The 19,479-nt window shown below is 40.0% G+C and overlaps 1 protein-coding gene across 7 annotated transcripts in view; it reads left to right on the plus strand.

Annotated features, from left to right (window-relative positions):
* Window positions 1–19,479, plus strand: part of EBF1 (EBF transcription factor 1) — a 261,978-nt gene that overhangs the window by 192,661 nt on the left and 49,838 nt on the right. For 4 of the 7 annotated variants that reach the window (XM_065734686.1, XM_065734688.1, XM_065734690.1 and 1 more), the window contains exons 9-10: window positions 836–966; window positions 8,512–8,638. In XM_065734686.1, coding sequence (XP_065590758.1) covers window positions 836–966; window positions 8,512–8,638 — 258 coding nt within the window. Of the gene's footprint in view, window positions 1–832; window positions 967–8,511; window positions 8,639–19,479 lie in introns of all 7 variants that reach the window. The other 3 variants (XM_065734684.1, XM_065734687.1, XM_065734689.1) reach the window with 1 other exon arrangement.

Consider the following 19,479-nt stretch of genomic DNA (forward strand, 5'->3'; position numbering starts at 1 on the left):
AGTTCTGCTTGAGTTTTCAACATCCCCTCAGGAGGCACTTAGTACATGTGTTGCCAAGAAAGTGGCTCATGAAAGTGGTGACAGACTCTATGAATAAGGAGAAATGCATTGCACACACTTTTTAATTACCCAGTAGACACAACATAAGTGGAGTGATGAGGTGGCAGGGTGGTGGTTTCTGGTTTTTGTGAAGGTTTTTTTTTTTTTTTTCTGTAGTTGCTAAAGTATTAAGCAGGGCAGGGTGGTTTCATACCAGAACAACCTGGATCTGATTGCAAACGACATAAAGAAATGCTGAGGATTACACCTTTGTGTGTTTTTAAAGCCAGTACTTTCCAAAATATTTCTGGGAATTTCCTTGATTTAGGTTATGGTGGATAACAAAGTAAGCTCATTAAAAATTGTTTTATTAATTTAGGCATTTTGCATTTCACGTAGAACAGACTGGCATTTGTTCTAATTGCCAGTTGGTCTCTGCTTATCATTCTGTGATTTTTTATTATTATTATTATTATTATTATTATTATTATTATTATTATTATTATTATTATTATTGTAATCATTTTGCTGTTGATGTAGGCCTGAAAAAGCTATCCATTTTTAATGTGGGTAACAAACCCAAACAAATTAATTAAAAATAAAATAAAAAAAGCTTGCGAAGATATAGTTGGAGGTCATGCACATGTACTAAAAAGAACACGATTGCTGAAATCTTTGTGTTAGCAAAGGGGGAAAAATGAAAGCTCCTTTTATTTTATTTTTCTCAAGTCTTCCATCATTAAAATCTGGTTCTAACAGCAGAATACTTCTCTTTTTCATGTGTGTTGAAAAGCAGCTACACCATGTATCAAAGCCATCAGTCCAAGTGAAGGATGGACTACAGGAGGTGCCACTGTCATCATCATAGGAGACAATTTCTTTGATGGGTTACAGGTCATCTTCGGCACCATGCTGGTTTGGAGTGAGGTAGGTGTTGTCTGAACGGTAATGTCTAATAGCTCTGTCTAGCTTACAGCTAGCCTGTCCTTTTTCTGTGCCACATGCTAAATCAGCAACAAATGTTTAGATGTGAATCCTTTCCTTATTCAGTTTTATGTAAATAATTAGTCAGATGTACCTGTGGCAGAACTACACTATAGCCAGGGGACTTGCATCTCCTCACTCACTGGCTCAGAATTTAGCTCAATGTCTTTTTTTTTTTTCCCCAAGAAAAGGAAAGGATAAATGTCTGTGTGAGTAATTCTGCATTTAGTGCTACAATAGCTAGAGGCCCACAGGAAACAAACGTTTAAATGATCCTGTGATCCAGGGAAACCGGCTGCTTGTAGCTGCAGCTCAGCAGAGTGGAGACTGAAGAAATTCAGCACCTCTGAATGTCGAGTCCTGAAAGTGCAGGTTCAGTACTGTATCCGCATGGAAAATACAGCCTTATCATATCTCTCAGGGTCCTCTACAGCTTGAGTAACCCTTTTCTTCCTTAATCTCTTCCATTTTTACTGTTGCTGCTACTCCTAGCTACTTCCTGGCACAAAATAAAACACAGAGTCTGATATTCCTCAAAACTCCGTGGAATGTTAAGTCCCAAGTAGCACCACACAAATGGCCACTTCCATGTGTGCAAGGCAGAGTTCCCACTGGCCTCACTGGTGTGGGAAGGCAGCTCAAAGGAAAAGTTTAAGTTTTGCCTTAATGGCTTTCTGAAAAAATATTGGAAGCGTTATTAAAAAAAAAAAAAGATTTTTCACCGTGAAATATTGAAATAAACAAAGAGAAAAGCCTGCATTTCCAAACTGACTGAACAGTTCTTATCTAGTGACAGGAGGATCTTCTGATCCTTTGCCTTATTTCTTATAGATATTAAATCAATCTTATAGCTTAATTAATATCCAGTGCTATTTCCCTATTGATTCCCTTGCACATACAGCTGTGTTTTTTCCATATGAGGAGTATGCTCTAATGTCCTTCATGGGCTTCACTGTTGTCTGTATCATTCCTCAGCTTGAGGACAAGTGTGGATGAAAGGGCATTCTAAAAAAGGTGATATTTTAAATGAGCCCTATTCTGAAACCCTTACATGATCATGGAAGTGTCCCCTGGGTCCAGTGTAAGCATTTTGTGTGTTAGGATTGAAGCCATTATGGCTATAAACATTTAAAAAGGAATGGTGAAGACACTGGGAGGAAATTGCTCTGGTTTTGGTACTGCAGAATTGGATCTTTCACTATAAATCTTGATTCTGTTTATTAGTGAAAGCTGTTAATTGGCAATTTCTAACCCCAGGTAAGTGAATGCCAGTCATAACATTGTTGGTGATGGTTACAAATCCCTGTCATAAAATGAGTAATACTATAGAGGGGGCCCAGATCAAAGTGAGTCTGTTGCTATGAATGTTGCTTTAACAGACTGCAAGTTGGCTTTGAGTCAAGACTATTTCACTATCTCTTCCTTAAAGAATTGTTTCTTGGTTTCATGACTCATGAGAATGACAGAAAATTCTATAGGAGAATAGAAATTATTTCTGAAAGAAGCAGACAGATAAACATGGTCATCAAGTGCAGAAAGGCATCAGCTGTCTAAATGACCCCTTAGTGATATTGATGTAAATATAATTGGAATTACACATACCAGCCACATACAAAGTACGAAACAAGTTCTTTCATTTGCCTTCCCATGTCTAAAAATGTCTGGCATATTTCAGTTCTCAAGAAGAATATTTCTACTTTATTTTAATAGGACTATTACTAATAGTAATAGAACTACCCATTTTCTGAATTTCAGTACAATTTTAAACCTGGAGCAGATCCATCCCAAGCTGCCAGACAGACCTGGTTTCAAACAGCTTATTTTGTAATTGAATTCAAGAAGAATTCTCAGTTTCACCCTGTTGTTTCATGGATCCAAACAACACACGGTTTTAAGTGAACTGCGTAAAGTCTAAACCAAAACTAGGCAGGAGGAAACTAAAGGAAAGGAATGAGCATTGTGAAGTATGTTCACATGGATTTGTCTAGTATCACTTCAGATTGTAATTGCACGTGGTTTGGGGGATGAAGTCTAAATTAAGTATCATTTTGCCACAGACTTTGCATAGGACCTTGGGCAAATCACATAATCTGCTTAAAGTTCAATTCCCTTTCTCCAACATCGTAATAAGATTAGTCACCTTCTTCAGAGAGGTGCTGGGAAGATAATTATCATAAAGGTCCTATATTACTCAGATTTTATTATAGCAAAACCATGTAAGTACCTGAGGTGCATGGATATTTAAAGTATAAATCCTACCACTATTGGGAAGCAAAGTTAAAAACCAAAAAGCATCATTCATTTTAAGGGTGTGCTTGTTGATGTCAAGTAGCATATGTTATAAATAATTTGAAGTGTAAATAATATATTTTTAATTTATTTTACATGTATTCAAGTTTTGTAATTGAAATATTTATATGCTTGAAATGGAGCGCACTGTTAAAAAAGGAGGTTTAAAATGGTTTCTGAAACACGTATTTATTATTTAAACATATATTTTAGCTGTAAACACTCTAACATAATTACAACCTTTCTCAGCCAGGGAGAACTAAATAAAAACTTAATTTGTCACATTAATTTTGTGCAGAAATGCAGATACCCTAAGCCAGTGGGTTCAGTTAATCCTTAACTTCCATATTACTTTATAAAAATGACTTTAAGAGACCATGATATTTTTAGAATACAGCAAAATGAGCCATCTGATGCCTTTTTTCTTTTTTCAAGGGACTTTCATAGCTGGCAGAGAAACAATACTGGTATATCGTGTTCACATGCTGAATCTGGACAGACAACTCCCAGCAAATAGTCTTTTTGCCAGACAGACTCTGCCTTTCTGTTTGCCCAGTCCACAAACAGGAGAATTTGTTATTTAGTTTTCTTTACCCAGTGCTGCACGTTGCTGCAAATATCCCAAATCTGAGCTGCTGATAAAACCCTCTGTTACTGGGGGACTGTAATTCCAAGAGTCGAGTTTCAGAGCAAGCACACATGATTGTGAAGACAAAATTAGTTTCTTAAAGTATTCCACAATATTTGCTTAAAGTGAGCTATTTCTTCAAACATTTTCCTGCCAAGAACATTCCTCCAGCTGCTCAGAGTCAGCTGGAAACAACTTCTTTCTTTTATATTAAGAGAAGATGAAGCACTGAAACATCAGCTCTTTTGCCTTTGTACAGCACAAAAACAGAGCTTCTTTTTTTTTTTTTTAATGCTGCTGAATCAAATTCTGTGACACAGTTTTCTGTTTTGCTTTTCATGTTTATTATTGATTTTGGAAGTCTCTCTTCTTGAGTGCTTATTTTGGAGGTCTGACTCATTTTTAAAAAATGAGTAGACACCCTCCTTCTGAAAGCCAAGACGTATTAATCAGTGCCTGGATGCCCAGTGTTGAGGCACACAATGCCACTGATCACTTTTGAAAATAGACCTTAAGGGTCTCATTCCTACTGAAAGCCATTCGTTACCTTCGAGTTGTGGGATTATTATTATTTTTTTTTTTGTAATTCCTGTCCTAATAGTCCTCTTCACACAGAGTCCAAGTTAAATTTATGACCAATTGTCACCATTTCCCCAACCACAAACCAAAGCTCAAGCACGCAAAAATAAACTAGTGACTCAGATTAATGACATCTTCTTATAAAATGTCACTTTTCAAAAAAAGAAAGTAACCTGGCACTCTGAAGAGTGTGAAATGATGCTGTATCACTGAAGAATGTCTAGAATATATTAGCAAACCACAGAAAGAGGCTTGTTGTACACAAACTAAATGTGTTTTAGATTTTGAAAGACATGCACCTCTCTCCATTCTGAATATCTCTAACTCAGGTTTTAATCCAATCACAGCATGTCCCAACGGACAAGTAAAAGTTTATATAAAACAACCAGTACAGATGCCGAGTACTGGGCCAATTCCCTTGGAAAGCCCTTGGGAAAAGGGTGCAGTTGCTAGTTTTCTGTTCAGCTCCAGATCTCAAGTTGCCAATTACTGGATTGGAAAAGGAAGTTGGATCTGGATTTCTGGCTGTTGGGTTCATTTCCAAATCACAAATTAGTGCCTTGCTCAGGATTTACATCTAAGTGCGTGCTCAGAAATGTAGGTAATTCTTAGTTAGAAATTCTTATTTCTTGTCATGTCAGGTGTTATATTGTCTGTTAAAGCAGTGTGTGTTTCTACCTGAGATTAAGTGTATTGTAATACCCACCCTGGGTGAGATGTGGAGGTTCATATGTATTACATCTGGGGTGGGCAGTGGCAGATGTCTAAAAGCAACAGGATGACTGTATAATGATGTTTCTCAAGAAGTTCAACACTTCTCAGAGGCCTCCAGAAGTGGCATCTTTATGTTTAATATCACCTGATTCTAATAGCTTACCTCTTCCAGGTGCTTTGCATGCAAATACTAGACAGACTGTTTGTTGAAAAAGGTATAGTCTTGTGTCAGTGTGAGAGGAGAAGATGTGCTAGCAAAATGTGGAGGGAGATCCCCCAGGTCACACCAGAGGTCAGCACTTCAACAGGAAAATAGCCCATAGTCCTGGAGTCACTGAGATTAGGGGAGCGTTCACTGTGGCTGTGGACCCAGATCTGTGCAGCACGCCTTGAATCACACTGATTGCAAAACACATTCAGGGTGGCACACTGGTGGTGTTGGGGAACCAGAGTTTAAGACCAGAGGTGGATTCAGAGGGCAGGTTTCAAAGTGTAGTGACCTTTTATTGTCTCTTAAGCCAATTTCTTGAGACAGCAACAATATAGGGGAATATTGGTATGTAACCAAGTTAGCTAGTTCCTTTTTGTGGGCATGAGAACCAAATGTTGACCCAGAACAAAGGGTCTTCCAACTCTGCATCCCAGAGTGTGGTCAGTGGTAGACAGTAAAGAAAGAAAGCTAACGGAAGAGGAACACATATTCTCCACATACGTCTCTAAGACTTCAGTTCCAGAGAGGACAGGAATAAAATATATGCTGATTATCCTAAACCATAGGACTTCAGACATAATGTTCACCCTTTGGGAATGTGTGGGCGACAGTATTGTATATTTGTGGTTTTAAACACAGTTAAATTTATTTACTTCAGAGCACAAAGGAAAACCAAACTGTTTGTGGAGAACAAACCAGGAAACTTGCTTAACTCTCCCCAGCTCTCTGTAACAATGGACCTTAAATAGGTCAGACATTTCTTGGGAACCAGTGAAGATGAGTATTGGAAAATGCCACAAATTATGTTTAAAGAACATTAAAGTGGTGACAGACCAGTAAATACTGGGAAATTCAAGGATACAACCAGAAGCTGCCTGTATAGCTCAAGCCAGAATGGGGGTGAGGGGTGTGGGACACGCACTGATGCAGTAAGACTAGCACGTTAACCTTCAGTATTAAAATCCGTGGCTGTTTTTACAACTGTTTTTCCCCTAAAAATGTCGTGATTTTTTTCCTGTCTTGCCAGTTCACAGAGCTGAGTAGAACTACTTGAGGGTGGGATTTATCTCAGCTGTGCTTGGCTGCCTACAGTTAGCATCTAAATTTGTCATCTCGGTTCACTGGAGAAAGGTAGATACTTCCAGGGAGCTCATGCTCCCTGCTAACATGAGAGGTGTCCAAAACCATGGAAATAAACTACTGTTCTGATTCTGCTGATGATCGAAGGCATGTAGAGCATTAGCCTGGGATGTATGACTTTGGTCAGCTCAACTTTAAGGCAACTCAGTTTAAGTAAAAAGGATCCTTAGAATTGTTTGTTTGTTTTGACCAGTTGACAGAGTGAGTAATTTGGGGAAAAAGGCAGAGTCCTTTCAAAACTAAGTTCCTAAATCATGTAGTTTCAAAGCAGATCTCTTTGGATCTCACAGTCAACGAGATTGATTCTTATGCGATCATTTCTAAAATGACAGGAGTTGGGAACTGAATAACGTTTGGAATATTTGATGCTGGAAGTTTTGTTTTTAATCTTCAACTTGATCTAACACTCATTTTCTTGTTTTAAATATGGAGAACTTCCTACTGTGAATGCCATTTCCTGCAGTAACACAGATGGCTCTCAGACACATTCCTCTCTTTCTCTTTGTGTTTTGTTTTTTTTTAATACAGACTGCTTTATTTGGGAATTTTAGCTTTGTTGGCAATTTGTGATATAAGCTTGGAGCAACAATCCTGTGCCCTAAACAGAGACCTGCTTTAGAAGCTTAATTTTTTTTATAGGATCTCACTATGATTTTGAAATGCTTCGTTCCTGGTAAAAAACAGTGTCAGAGTCAGCTTTTATTAAAATAAATAAATAAATAATAGTATTACATTGTATTTCCTAATGCAGGGCATAAGTCAGCTCACAGCACTGAGCTATTGACTGTCTGCTTTTAGGGTACCTGTGGTCATTGTTGAGGGTGGTCGTGGGCCTTGTTGGTTTTGTCTTAAGGTGCCCAAGAAGGGTGATGCATGTGCCAGAGCTGTATCTTGGTTGCTGTATACAATCATGGCACTTCTTCTGTGTACCTCTTTTTTTTTACTTCTCCTGTCATAGGGGACAGAATGAGTGAGAAAAGAACATTTCAGTGATGGGGAGAGCAATTTCGTAGCTTTTGAACGTAGCAAAAAATTTGGTTAAATTGCAAGAAACTAGTGAACTCCTAAATGGCTGTAATATTAATTTCAAGGACTTTGTTTTAAATCCAGCCCATAATCCTAACAGAGTCAAGGATGAGAATCCTTTTGTGGGCAGTACCAGGAGCACTAGTCCTCTTAGCAAGGACATTTGTCTGTTTATTACCTGATAAATCTGCACATAGAGGAGACCTCGCAGAGCTGTGTCAGCCATTGCAATGGATGCAGACTGGAACTAATGGCTAAATGGTTATATTTGGTACATCTCTTTTGAGTGCTTTGATCAGTTGCAAGGAAGCTTCCCGCATCCTTCAGAAACCCAACTTCGCATTTCTGAGGTAATCAGTGATGCCTCCAAAAAATGAATAGGAGAGAGTCTCTAATTAGAACTGCAGCACGTGGCGCTTTTGCCGTGTACGGATGTCAGCTGGGGACCAGTTTTAAAAGCCTGCCTGGGCTTGCACTGGGCTGCCAGTCTCAGCTGAAGGGATGTCACATGCAGAACCATGCATCATTTATCAGTCAGATTTGCTGGACACTGCCACGACCCCAGAGTTCACCTGAGCAGATGTATGCATCTTGCCGGAGTAAGCTAAAGCTGTTGCATTAAAGCAGAGCTAATGCTTGTACTAGGAAGTGAGTGCCTGCCATGTATGAAAACAGAAATAATGTTGCTATGGCTGAGAAGGGAGAGTGCTTGTAAATATTGTAGTCACTGGCTTTTGTGTGGGTTACATTGTGATTGTATTCAAACACTGACAGTTTAATTACGTGTTTCAAAGCTTGTTTACTATGATCTCAGAGGAAAGTGTTATTAAAGAAGTGTTCAGCATCTAACAGTGCTTTTTCCCTCCCCCCCCCCCTCTCTTTTCTCAATATTTTCCTCTAGCTGATTACTCCTCATGCCATCCGTGTACAGACACCTCCCCGACATATCCCAGGGGTTGTAGAAGTCACATTGTCCTACAAGTCTAAGCAGTTTTGCAAGGGAACGCCTGGGAGATTCATTTACACAGGTAAGGATACTTTAGTGCCAGATATAACATGGAGAAATAGGGCAGGCAGTATATCATGCTTGCTAGGGCTTTCATCATTAAAAGCTGTACCATATTTTATTATGTTGGCTAAGCACATCATTGAAGATACCAGTATAAAGTTCTGAGATGGAGGATTGTACAGATGAATCAGAAGGCATACCAGTGCAGGATGTTTGTTTGCTTGTTGGTCCTCCTTGTAGGATATCTCTTTACCTCCGGGCTGTGGGTGTGAAGGAATGAGCCAGACACACAGTATGATCATAAACCTGCTTTCCAAGAAAAAGTCTTGCTGAATATCTGCGTTTCATGTTGTAATGGGGGGCATTGAAAGCAGCAGCCTATTTCCCTTCCTATTTCCCTGTAATATACTTGCCCCTGGTTTCTGGGGAGGCCATGTGGCTTTCACCCCAGTCAGTGCTTCAGGCACAATGACTTGCCATGTTTTGGGGTGGCATCCCATCCTGAGACCACTGAGTAGGGTGCTCTGGCCTGAAGAATTATTGACAAAACTGCTAAGACTTTACAGGTAATGTCAATGCTAAATCACTCTCAGTAGTAATGTAGATGGCATGGGAAATAAACAAAGTAGCAGCCTACCTTGTAAAACACAAACAAACAAACACATGTATCTTTGATTCCTTGGAAGCTATGCATGCTTTGAGAGCATGGTCCAGGTTTGGATGTGCTTGTTATTTGACCCATACCGCAGACAGGACTACTGCTTTTGAAACCGTTTGCTTGAACTATGCATCATCACAATCCATTGCAATTCCTTGCCTTGTCCTTGACTGCACCTGAAATGTTAAGAATAATATGCCTTGTAAGTACATATTATAGGGCATTCTGAATTACACTGGGCACATACCTTTATCCAGCTGTGGATGTACACACAGGAGCCCAGGACAGAGGATGTACTTCTGTGCTCTAACTGATGAACAAAGATCTCGTTAGATTTTTTTTAACACAGCAAGTTGAACAAAGATGGCATATAAAGCTCTCTTGTCTTCATCCAAATACTCTCTCCTCTGTTTGGAGTTATGCACTGTTTTGATTTTTTTTGCGGGGTCTTAGTATTCGCATATTTCCTCACTCACTAAGCAGCAGACTTTGCAGTGTATTTATTGAGAGTAATATGATTTCAGCAATGTGTGGGAAGTTCATACATTGAACAGTAATGCGTCGTATCATAAAGTTTCTTGGGGTTTGAATGTGCTGGAACAAAAGAAGGAAAAGGGTCAGAATTGCCAGCTGGCGCAAATTGGCAGTGTACGCCACATGAAAGTGTCAGCTGGAGCTCTGGACAGTTTCACTGTGAATCCTTTCCCTTCCTGACTTCATACAGTAATCTGTGTTCTCCTTCTGCTTGTTGGTAAGCCACTGGGGTGGCTGCAGTTTGGCCAGTGAAATGGAAAGTATCCATGAGAAGTGAGAGACGGGGAGGAAACCTGACCCCTCTCAACTTTGCAAAGAAATTTATGGGGACTTCTTTGTGCAGTTTAAATGTTAAAATGGCTTGGACACATTTTGTTCTTCGTTTCAGATCACTGTCATATAGCTTTTCTAGGAGAAAGGAGAGTGGTGGTTTAGCCTGTTTGCCCAAAAGCAGATGGTTGAGTGTGGAAATAAGTTGTCCCAGTAGGGGAAGTGTTTCCGTGCCTTTTCAGGTTAGTGCTCAAAACACATGATTTTTCATTCAGTAAACAAAAGTTATGAAATACTAAACAACACTGACAGGATCAAAGGTGATCCAATCTGTGGACAATTGTACTTAAGCAGCTTTTATGGCATGATGGTAGATACAGAAATGCTATTGTGACTGAAATAGTACCTCCTGCAGTTTGCATTTTTTCAATCCTTTCACAGGCAGCCTGAACTTAAATGTCTTTTTTTTTTTTTAAGGGACTAAATGAAACTAAAATAAAAACAATTAACGCATCCTGACCTTCAGAAGTGCCTTCCAGCCCTTTAAACAAAATGCAGGTTCAGTACACGCCTGACGATTAGTTTTAGTTAATTGAAAATTATAGGATTGACCCAAGAGGAAAATTTTGTTTGCACTCCAATCACTTTTACAAATTAAGGAAAATTACCACAATTTTGTTTAGCTAAGGTTTCACACTGAGTTCACGAAATTAGCTCAGCCATCCCAACAAAGTCAGCACTTTGTTACTGAGCACTAGAAAAAAACTAATAGTCTATGGTGTGTACAAACGAAGCATAGAAAAAGCTATGATGCTTTAGAGAAGTAGGCCAAGTGTTTTTAATTAGGATTATTGGTTCATTGTAAGTTTTGAAGAACAATCAAACTAGCAGATTAGCTGTTTCTTTTAAAGCTAGAATTTCTGGCCATTCATTTTTCCCATGAGAACTTGTTTTAACTCCCACATAGCACTATTTTTTTCTTTTTTTCTTCTTCTTCTTCTCTTTTTTTTTTTTTTTTTTTTTAACAAGGCCTGCAGGAAATGGACCAATTGGAAGTTGGGATACAGTAACATTCCCCAGCATCACTCCAGCCGATGGGAGTTTTTCACAATGTTCTTCAGTGAACTCAGTGTTCTGGAACATATTACAAAACCACAGAGGCCAAATGTTTTCTCGGAGGAGTTTGGCCTCTGTTTTTGGCCGAAAACATTTCAGCATCACTTGCTGCTTATTTACCCTGCTATTAAGAACAAGAAATGGGGAGAGGAGAAGAAGAAGGAAAAAATAAAAGAGGAGAGTGTGTGTGAAAAAGACCTGGGGTTTGTGGGCGGTGCAGGAGTCGATCGAGCGTAGTTTCCTTTCTGGTGAGAATGTCCCTGCTCGTTAATGGACCCATTTTGTGGTCAGGTCTCATTTAGAAGAAATTATTTTTAATCAGTGTTCAACAAAATATCCCCTCAAGCCACCTGGCTGTAAACTGTTTTTTTCTTACTGTTAAGTACTTAAGTTCTCAGAAGAAAATACCCAGTGACCCATTAATTTTAGCCTTTTTTTCCTCATTAACTGCAACTAACTTAGTAACACGATCTCTAAGTAGTCCATGTGCCATCTAGGAATCAAACCCACATACATGCAGAGAAATCCTGGATTTTGTATTTATTTTTGGAAAAATATACCTGTGTCTGCTCTGTGCTTACAAGAAGACTTGTCTCTTTCTCATCTGCAGAGCAGTGCATTAGCATGCACTTAGAGAGTGGTTATTTCTTAAATGTTGAGCTTTGACATTCCTGAGAGAACATTATTAAAAATACAGAAGTATGAATACGTCTTACCTCTATGTGCACTTTGGAATTATATTGAAAAGTCATACTACACCTGGAAGTATATGAGCCAGTGTAGCACCATGCTGGCTGCTGTTCCCTCGGGGAATCCTTTACCTGTAAATCTGTTCAGGTACTGAATAGCACTGAGTGAATTCAGCTTCATGTCACAATTTAGGAATCAGGTATGTGCCACTAATGTTATTTTAGAACTGGAGGAACAAAGATAAATGAAGAAGCCATTATGGATACAAATCCCTGGGTGGTTTGTCAAGGTGATCTTGGTTGAACCAAGGGATGAGAATTGACACAATTTTGTGATACCTGGTCAGGTTTTTTGGCTTTGTTCGGAATTTATTTATTTGCTTACCTTAAAATGATAAATCACAGACAGCCTGATTTTCACAGGTGAATTTTGCAGTGTATGGTAGTACTAGACCGTGAGATTGTGTGTTGACAGCATGTCATTGGATATGGCATGACTCCAGAAGTGCTGCTAACAGTAATGGGGAATGTCAAGTCAGCATCATAGACTCTATCAAACAGGGCTGAGCAGCGTGAGCAACCCAGGTGTTGAGTGTTGATCCTCCAGAACAGAGTAGAGTAGTTCAGTTGGAAGGAACCTTCAAAGATCATCTAATCCAGCTGCAGTAATTGTAATGAGGGCAGAGTAGGTCACAGTGGAGCACTGGGGAGGCTGGCCATGTTTGCATTACATTTTTTGACTACTGTGTGTAGAGCGGTGTAGAAGTGCTGGCGTTGTGAAGGCCAGGGGCTTTGCAGAATTTCTGGGAAACCTCATCTTTCTCTGAAGTGTCGCAGAGCTTCTGAGAACTTTTCACTCCCCCAGTAGCTACAAAGAAGAGAGAGTCTCATGTGGAAAAATTTCTGCTCCGTCCACATTTCACTCTTTACTTACTTTCAAAAGCAGTTGAGTTTGTGTACAAACAGAAAGAGCCTTGCACTTCACAGATTCTTTGAGTATTTGAATATTTTCAGAAGCCTATTTTTTGGGTGGCTTTATGTTTTTTTTTTTTTCTCTTAAAATGGTTTAATTTACTCAAGTGTGGGGGTGGTTGTTAATGAAAGCCATTCTCTTTTAATTCTGAAGTCAAATACCTCCAAGAGTTGGATGTGATGATTCTTGTGGGTCCCTTCCAACTCCAGGTATTATTTGATTCAGTGATTACGATTAGGAGACCAAAAACTGAAAATTGCCATTTACAGTTTCAATCTGTGGCCACAGAAGCAGTGGTCTAAGTCATGCTCACAGATCTGCTCAGCATTGGAACCACTTACGCCGTGATCTCTTATCCCTTAAGTTTCCAGTCCAGTAAGCATCAGCAATTCCTTTGCAAAGAAAATTTTCTGCTTTCAAGAAGATGCCAAGGTTCAAAAGATACATAATCAATGAAGCAATCAGCTTTCAGAATGGAGAGTTCTGGAGTTTGTAGATTAAAAAAATAGTTGTTAAGAGACAGACTGTCTGTCAGAAGGTTCCTGTAGCCCCACTGGAGCCTCGCTTGGTCCCTGTGGGCTAGATCTTGACCCTTACACCAGCTAACTTTGGCCATAGCTGTCTATCTGCTATGTAAAAGCCTAGTGACAGTAATTCTCAACATCAGTAATACACAAGCTCGTTAGTTTTACAATGCCCCATTCGCGTGTGTTTATTATTAAATCATGAGCGCTTAAGTAGCAGATTAGTATAAATGAGGAGAGAAGGCCGCCATCAACAGAACAATAAAAATAAATAGAAAAGCCAGCATCACTGATACTGTCTTGGATTTTATCCTGATATGTTTCTAAAATTCTTCACCCTCAAAGATACGATGACCATTAATCTGAGGTGAAATACAGAACAAATCACTTCTCTAGAAGACTGGCCAGAAGCTAGGAAATGAATGCCATTTGTTTTTAACAGCAGTTTTAACTGCCCTTCACCAGTAAATAGGAAAGATGTGTGTGAGAATAAAAAGTATCAGATGTCTTGGAGTTAAATAGTCACAGAGTGCTGCGGAAGAACCTATGCTCTCCCTGGGAACACAGGAAGCATTCAGTGGTGTGTGGAGCCCAGGGCAGATCCGCCACTGGGCTGAAGTATTTGCACAGTGCTCATGGCTTTCTGCTGCCATAGGAGTTTTCTTTAGGCACTGAAGAACTGGGTCTGCCATGCACCCGCACCAGTGATCTGATCATAGGATGTTACCTGCCCTGGAAAGAAGTTGCCCTCAGCAAATCTCTAGCTGAGTTTAAGGTTGAACTTAGCCCTTTCTGAGTTCCAGTCCATTAATTTAGCTGCTCTGCTGAGCCTGTGTTACTACCTTGCCTGCCTGGACTCTCTGTAAATAAACTAATAAATGGTCACACTTATCTTGGAGCAAGCTTTCATAGGAGGAAGAACTTCACTGTTATTTAGTGATAGAGTTGGGGTGAAAGTTGCTGTAGAGGCAGATGTTTTAATGTTTGCTAGTATTTGCATGGTGAAGTGTGGACTGTTATCAGAGTAGAATATTAGGAATATTATTGGGGAGGTTTGTTGGTTTGGTTTTCAGAAATTGAGGTAAGGAAGCTACGAGGAATCAGAATTAATTGCAGGGAAAAAAGAGTGTTATCAGACAGTGAGGAGGCGGCAAAGGTAGACTGGAAAATCCCTTTTGTATGCTAATAGGAACACAGAACCTGCATATCTTTGGTACTTCCTAAACACTGGCAGCACCATAACACACTGCAAGAAACAATCACTAAAAGTGTGCAGTGTACCTGTAGGACAGCTGCAAAATGAAAGCAATTACAGCAACCATCAGAATAAAGCTGGCTGTGAAGGAAACATATTATTTTGCATATTTTATGTATACACTTTTCAAGAAATATGACCTTTATTTTCTAGTTAGAGGAAAGCGCAATCAGAGTCTACACAGCAAAGGGTAGCTGGATCATTAAAAAGAATATTTTCTCTGATATTAGAAGTCTAAATGGGCACTAGTCCTTATTCACAACCTTGGCTTTTTCTGTCTGCCCTGAGTTAATAAGTGATAAGGCCAAAAGAGAAATAAATCACTGAGGTCCCTGTCCAAAGAAAACATATTGACTACAGCCAAGCAAATAACAGCCCATAACCAATGGTCCCATTCATCATTCATGTAATAGGGATGTAAAGTATTCCCTACCTATGAAACCGTAGAGTAGGAAAAAGCCTGATAAGCCCCCAATCTAAGCTATGTGATTTGATTATTAAAGGACATGAACTGTTTGTCACCTACCTTTAATCTTTAAGATGTGTTGCCATTTCCAAACTATAAATTTGTGGTAAAGGATTAGAAAGCTATTAACGATAAAGGTATAAACTCGAGTTTATAGGGATTCCTGCAGTTGTTATGCAACCCTCTAGACCCTTGGAACCTTAACCTATTGAATATGATATAACGTAGTTATCTGACCTTCAAAGCCAATAAACCATTTTTTGCTTTTCAAGTTCTAGTCTTACTCCATGATAAATTATCCCTCCAAGTTCTCAAAAATAAGCCTTGTAAATTCTTTTCTTTATCCTCACCCCAAAACCTTTAAATTTTCATGCCTTCAGACTGAAATTATTAATCTTTTTTTAATTCTCTTTTTAGCTTATCTCAATTGATAACGTATTATTCCTTCTTAAAAAAAAAAGCCAATAAAACAGAGAGATGAGATGAATTTCTAAAAAGCCTGAATTGTATTCTCTTGATACAGGGGCTTCACTGTCTTCTTTTGTCATGCATGGATATTCCAATTGGACGAATGCCACAGCAATGGGCAGTTCACAATCGCAGCAAGGGCTGCCCTGCTCACCTTGATGTATTTTCATCCTGTGCCCTGGAGAGAGGGACAGGGCACTATACTGGTTCATATACCAGGTCCTTGGCTGCTCGTTGCCACTGACGCCTTTCACAAACCATTAGCTTTTCTGGCTGTCCTGTGTGTGTGTATTTACCTGTCTCATCCTTCCTGCGCTTCTCAGGGTGTGCAGCTGTTTTGGCTTCTGCCTGGAACTGCCTGCAGGATTTACAGTGTGGTGTTGAGAAATGGCTAAACCATGGGCTCTGATGTCAAAGGTGCCTGAGTAGACAGGGAAAGGCATCAGAATGTGAAGTTAATGCATAACCACTGGCTCTTGTGCAGCACTACCTGAAAAACAGCCTCCTTAATCTGTGTTTAATCCTTCGAGGTGCTTGTTAATGGGGGCTCATTTTGCCTAGGCATTTAGTCACTCCAGTGGATGTGCAGCTGACTCTGACATTGTGGTATGGAACCACTGTTCCCCAGAGGCAGGACTTGGGCAGCCTCACTTGCTTTGAGCTTTGTACTAGCATCCCTGTGCAGCCAGGAACACTTACATAGCCTGGTTAAAGCTTGCTGACAGCAGTGACTGCAGGGTAGATACGCCCCAGTACAGCCTGTGTCTACAGATTCTGGCTCTTTTTGTTAATACATAGATAAAAGGAAAATCTTGTACTTGCAGCCTTTCATCTTAGTGGATGCAAGAGCAATTTAGTGCGTGGAGTGTGAAGTTCTTTGTACTTTTCTGCTATCTTGCAAGAACTCACGCAGACTCTTCTGCTTAGTTATGAAGATATCAACTGCGTAAGTGAGGTGGTTGGCTGAGGGGCCTGCGTAGAGATGCTGGAAACAGTTTTCTCCCAGTATGGTTTAGTGCTGGCAGCCTCTCAGCCCTCCTGGAGACACTGCAGAGTTGCATCCTTTGCTAACATCCACTTTTTAATTTATTTAAATCAGACCGTTTTTATTTTATTTAAACCAGCTTGACTATTTCTGTGTGTAAGGCATTGCAGACAGCAGGGTATACCCTTGTAGGCACTGGTATTTGGGAGATGCTATGTTGCTGCCCTGCAGGAGCCAACTAGGGGGAAGACAAAAAGCAACTCAGAAATAAGAGGAATTCTGACTGTGGTGTTTTAAATGATCTGAGACTTTTGGCAGTAGTCCACGCTTATTTCATGATAATGGTTGACTAATGTCTCACATAAAACAGAGTTTTGTTCAGGGTTTGGTCTGTACAGGTGTTTCAGCAATCTCAGCAAACTTCCCTGGAGCCTTCTGGCAGACCTCTGTCAGCAGCCCCTCGCTGATGTTGGTTAGCTGGAGCGTGGTGGGCTTAGTACTACCCTTTCTTCTGCTTTTTGTTTGTTCGTTTGTTTTCAAATTTCTTCAATCCCTCCCCCCTTCAAAAAATTCTCAAGCCCCCTTGTCTAATATGCAAGTAATGAAAGTAATGCCTCCTATTTTATTATGTTGGCCACAATGTCAGAGGCAGATGTTGATGGGATGGCAGCAGTGGTTGGTGGTGCAGAGTGGGTGGTGCATTTTAGCAGTGGTGATAGTGGGTCACCTCTGCTGGTGCATGTTGTTACGAGTATGGCATGCAGACTCTTGTTCATCAGTTTTGGCTGTGTTGAAAAATAGTGTTTTGTAGGGGAGAATTTGCTCTATAAAATAGTGTTATTGTGTTCTTTGTGCCAGTTGTCTTTTCCATAGAAATAAATAAGAGGCATTACTTTCAGAGCAACATGTTGTAGCAGAAATGCTAAGTCATGGCCTGAAGCAGTGATGGAGCACCTGGTGGGAAGGCAGGGCCAGCCCAGGGGAGCTCAGGTGCACCTGAGTGACTGGAAGGGATGGAGCCAGGATCCACCCCTTCCCAATCCTCACTTAAGGGTTGGCAGTGGATGCAGTGGTATCTGGAGATCCCAGCCTACCTGCAGCCTTCCAAAGGTATGCAGATTATTTTTTTCCTTTGTTTCTACATCCATGGCTGCTGCATTTGGGCTTGTTCTCATTTGCTGCAGCCTAGCTTTGTGGCACACTGCTATTATTGCTGTGCTTTCCATCACACTGTAGCATTACAGCATTACACCTATGTATAACTCTCTATATATACACATTATTCCTTGAAATGTTTTCACTGTTGTTCTGTTGTGAGCTCTGCAGTTAATTATAAAAGTATAAAGACAACGATATTTAGTCCTGCCAAACCAAGCACATGTAGATCAATCATTCCATAAGGTAGGACAAAACTTCACCTTACAAATGTGGTAGTATGATGTGAATTGGGCTGTGGCTGTGCAGTGTGCCATGTGTTCTGCGTGAACTTGTTTCATACTTAACAACGAAGCAGAAGATGTTTCATAGCCCTTTTTTTTCCTCAAGGAAAGAAGTGTGAGCCACTTGCCAGGTACTGCAATAAGGAGCCTGGATTGCGACAGTTACCATTGTGGAGCCTACAGTCTTGCCTAGTTTGTCTTAAGGGATTTGCATATCCATACCCACTGTTACTTCATCTTCTTTACTTTCTCTTCTCTTCTTCCCTCCCAAATGTTATTTCTCACCTTTTTCCTGTTGTCATAAATTGTGGTTAGCATTTTTCACTAAGAGTTGCAGACTTGAACTGCTTTTGCTTAGCAGCAGGTGTCAGCATTGGTGGTTAACAAGAGGAAACAACATTCATAGCAGACAGAGGGTTAATTGAAAAAAGAAAAAGAAGCAAGAAACTCTACAAAACCAACAAACAATGGCGTTTCTTTTAGTCCTCGCGTAACAGAAAATGCACATGGAAATTAAGATACGAATTTCTGCTAGGTGACTGCTACAGCATCACTTGAAACAGGAAGCAGCACAAAACTCTCCATTTTTAAACAGTGAAAATTGCAGGGGAAAACCTGTGATGCCTATGGAAAATGGTGTATTTTGCTGTCATATTTTAGTACTGTGGCATCTTCCAGGGTAGACTTTGTCCCTTTTCAACATGATGAGGTCCTCTTTGGCAACGTCTGCATAAGAGTTAGGAATCTTGCAGCTCCAGCAGCTCTCCCTTGGGAGCTGTGGGTTGTGAAACCCTGCCTGTCTCAGCACTGTCTTAGCACTGGGTGCATCTGCAGCAGGAAAATCTTCTCTCTGCCTCCTGCCTGCAGATGGGCTCTAAACAAGTGCTCGAATATCCACTGGGATGTCTGAAGCTGGGGGAGAGTTGCTCCTTCTGTGACCCGTGTACTAGGGCCTGTGTAGAAATATGACTTTTGCCACAAGCGTTATAATCCCATGATAATTTCTGAATTACATGAGCTTATTATCCCTCCCTTCTCATTCTTATTTTTCTCTCCTAAATTACATCCCTATATTCCTAGTTTTCTATGGAGTGCTTTGTGTAGAAGACTAAAACTCATCAAATAGCAGTACCTCATTTGTATGCTCAGACAGTTCTAGCAGTAAATTTGTATTTGTAAGATTGAAAGGCAAAATTTTACTGCTGGGACTTCATGTTGAAAGATCATTTCTGTAAGGAAAATACTATTTTTGAGAGGTAGATCTCTGACCAGTTTTGCTGCTCCAAAAAGAAAAAACTCTTAACTTCTTAAGCATGTTGTGCACAGCTACTAGAAATAACAGTTACGTTGTTGTTCCTAAAAATAAGCCTTCAAGTAGCTCTCATATTGAAAAACAGTAATATTTTCCCTGTCTGTTTTTAATTGTTGTGCTTTTGTTTCCCTTAAATATTGCATTGAAAAGTGCATGTCATTTATTTAACAG

This window comes from Cyrtonyx montezumae, unplaced genomic scaffold (assembly GCF_038088225.1).
Source record: "Cyrtonyx montezumae isolate F1298 unplaced genomic scaffold, pur_monq_1.0 scaffold_18, whole genome shotgun sequence".
Classification (NCBI taxonomy): Eukaryota; Metazoa; Chordata; class Aves; order Galliformes; family Odontophoridae; genus Cyrtonyx; species Cyrtonyx montezumae.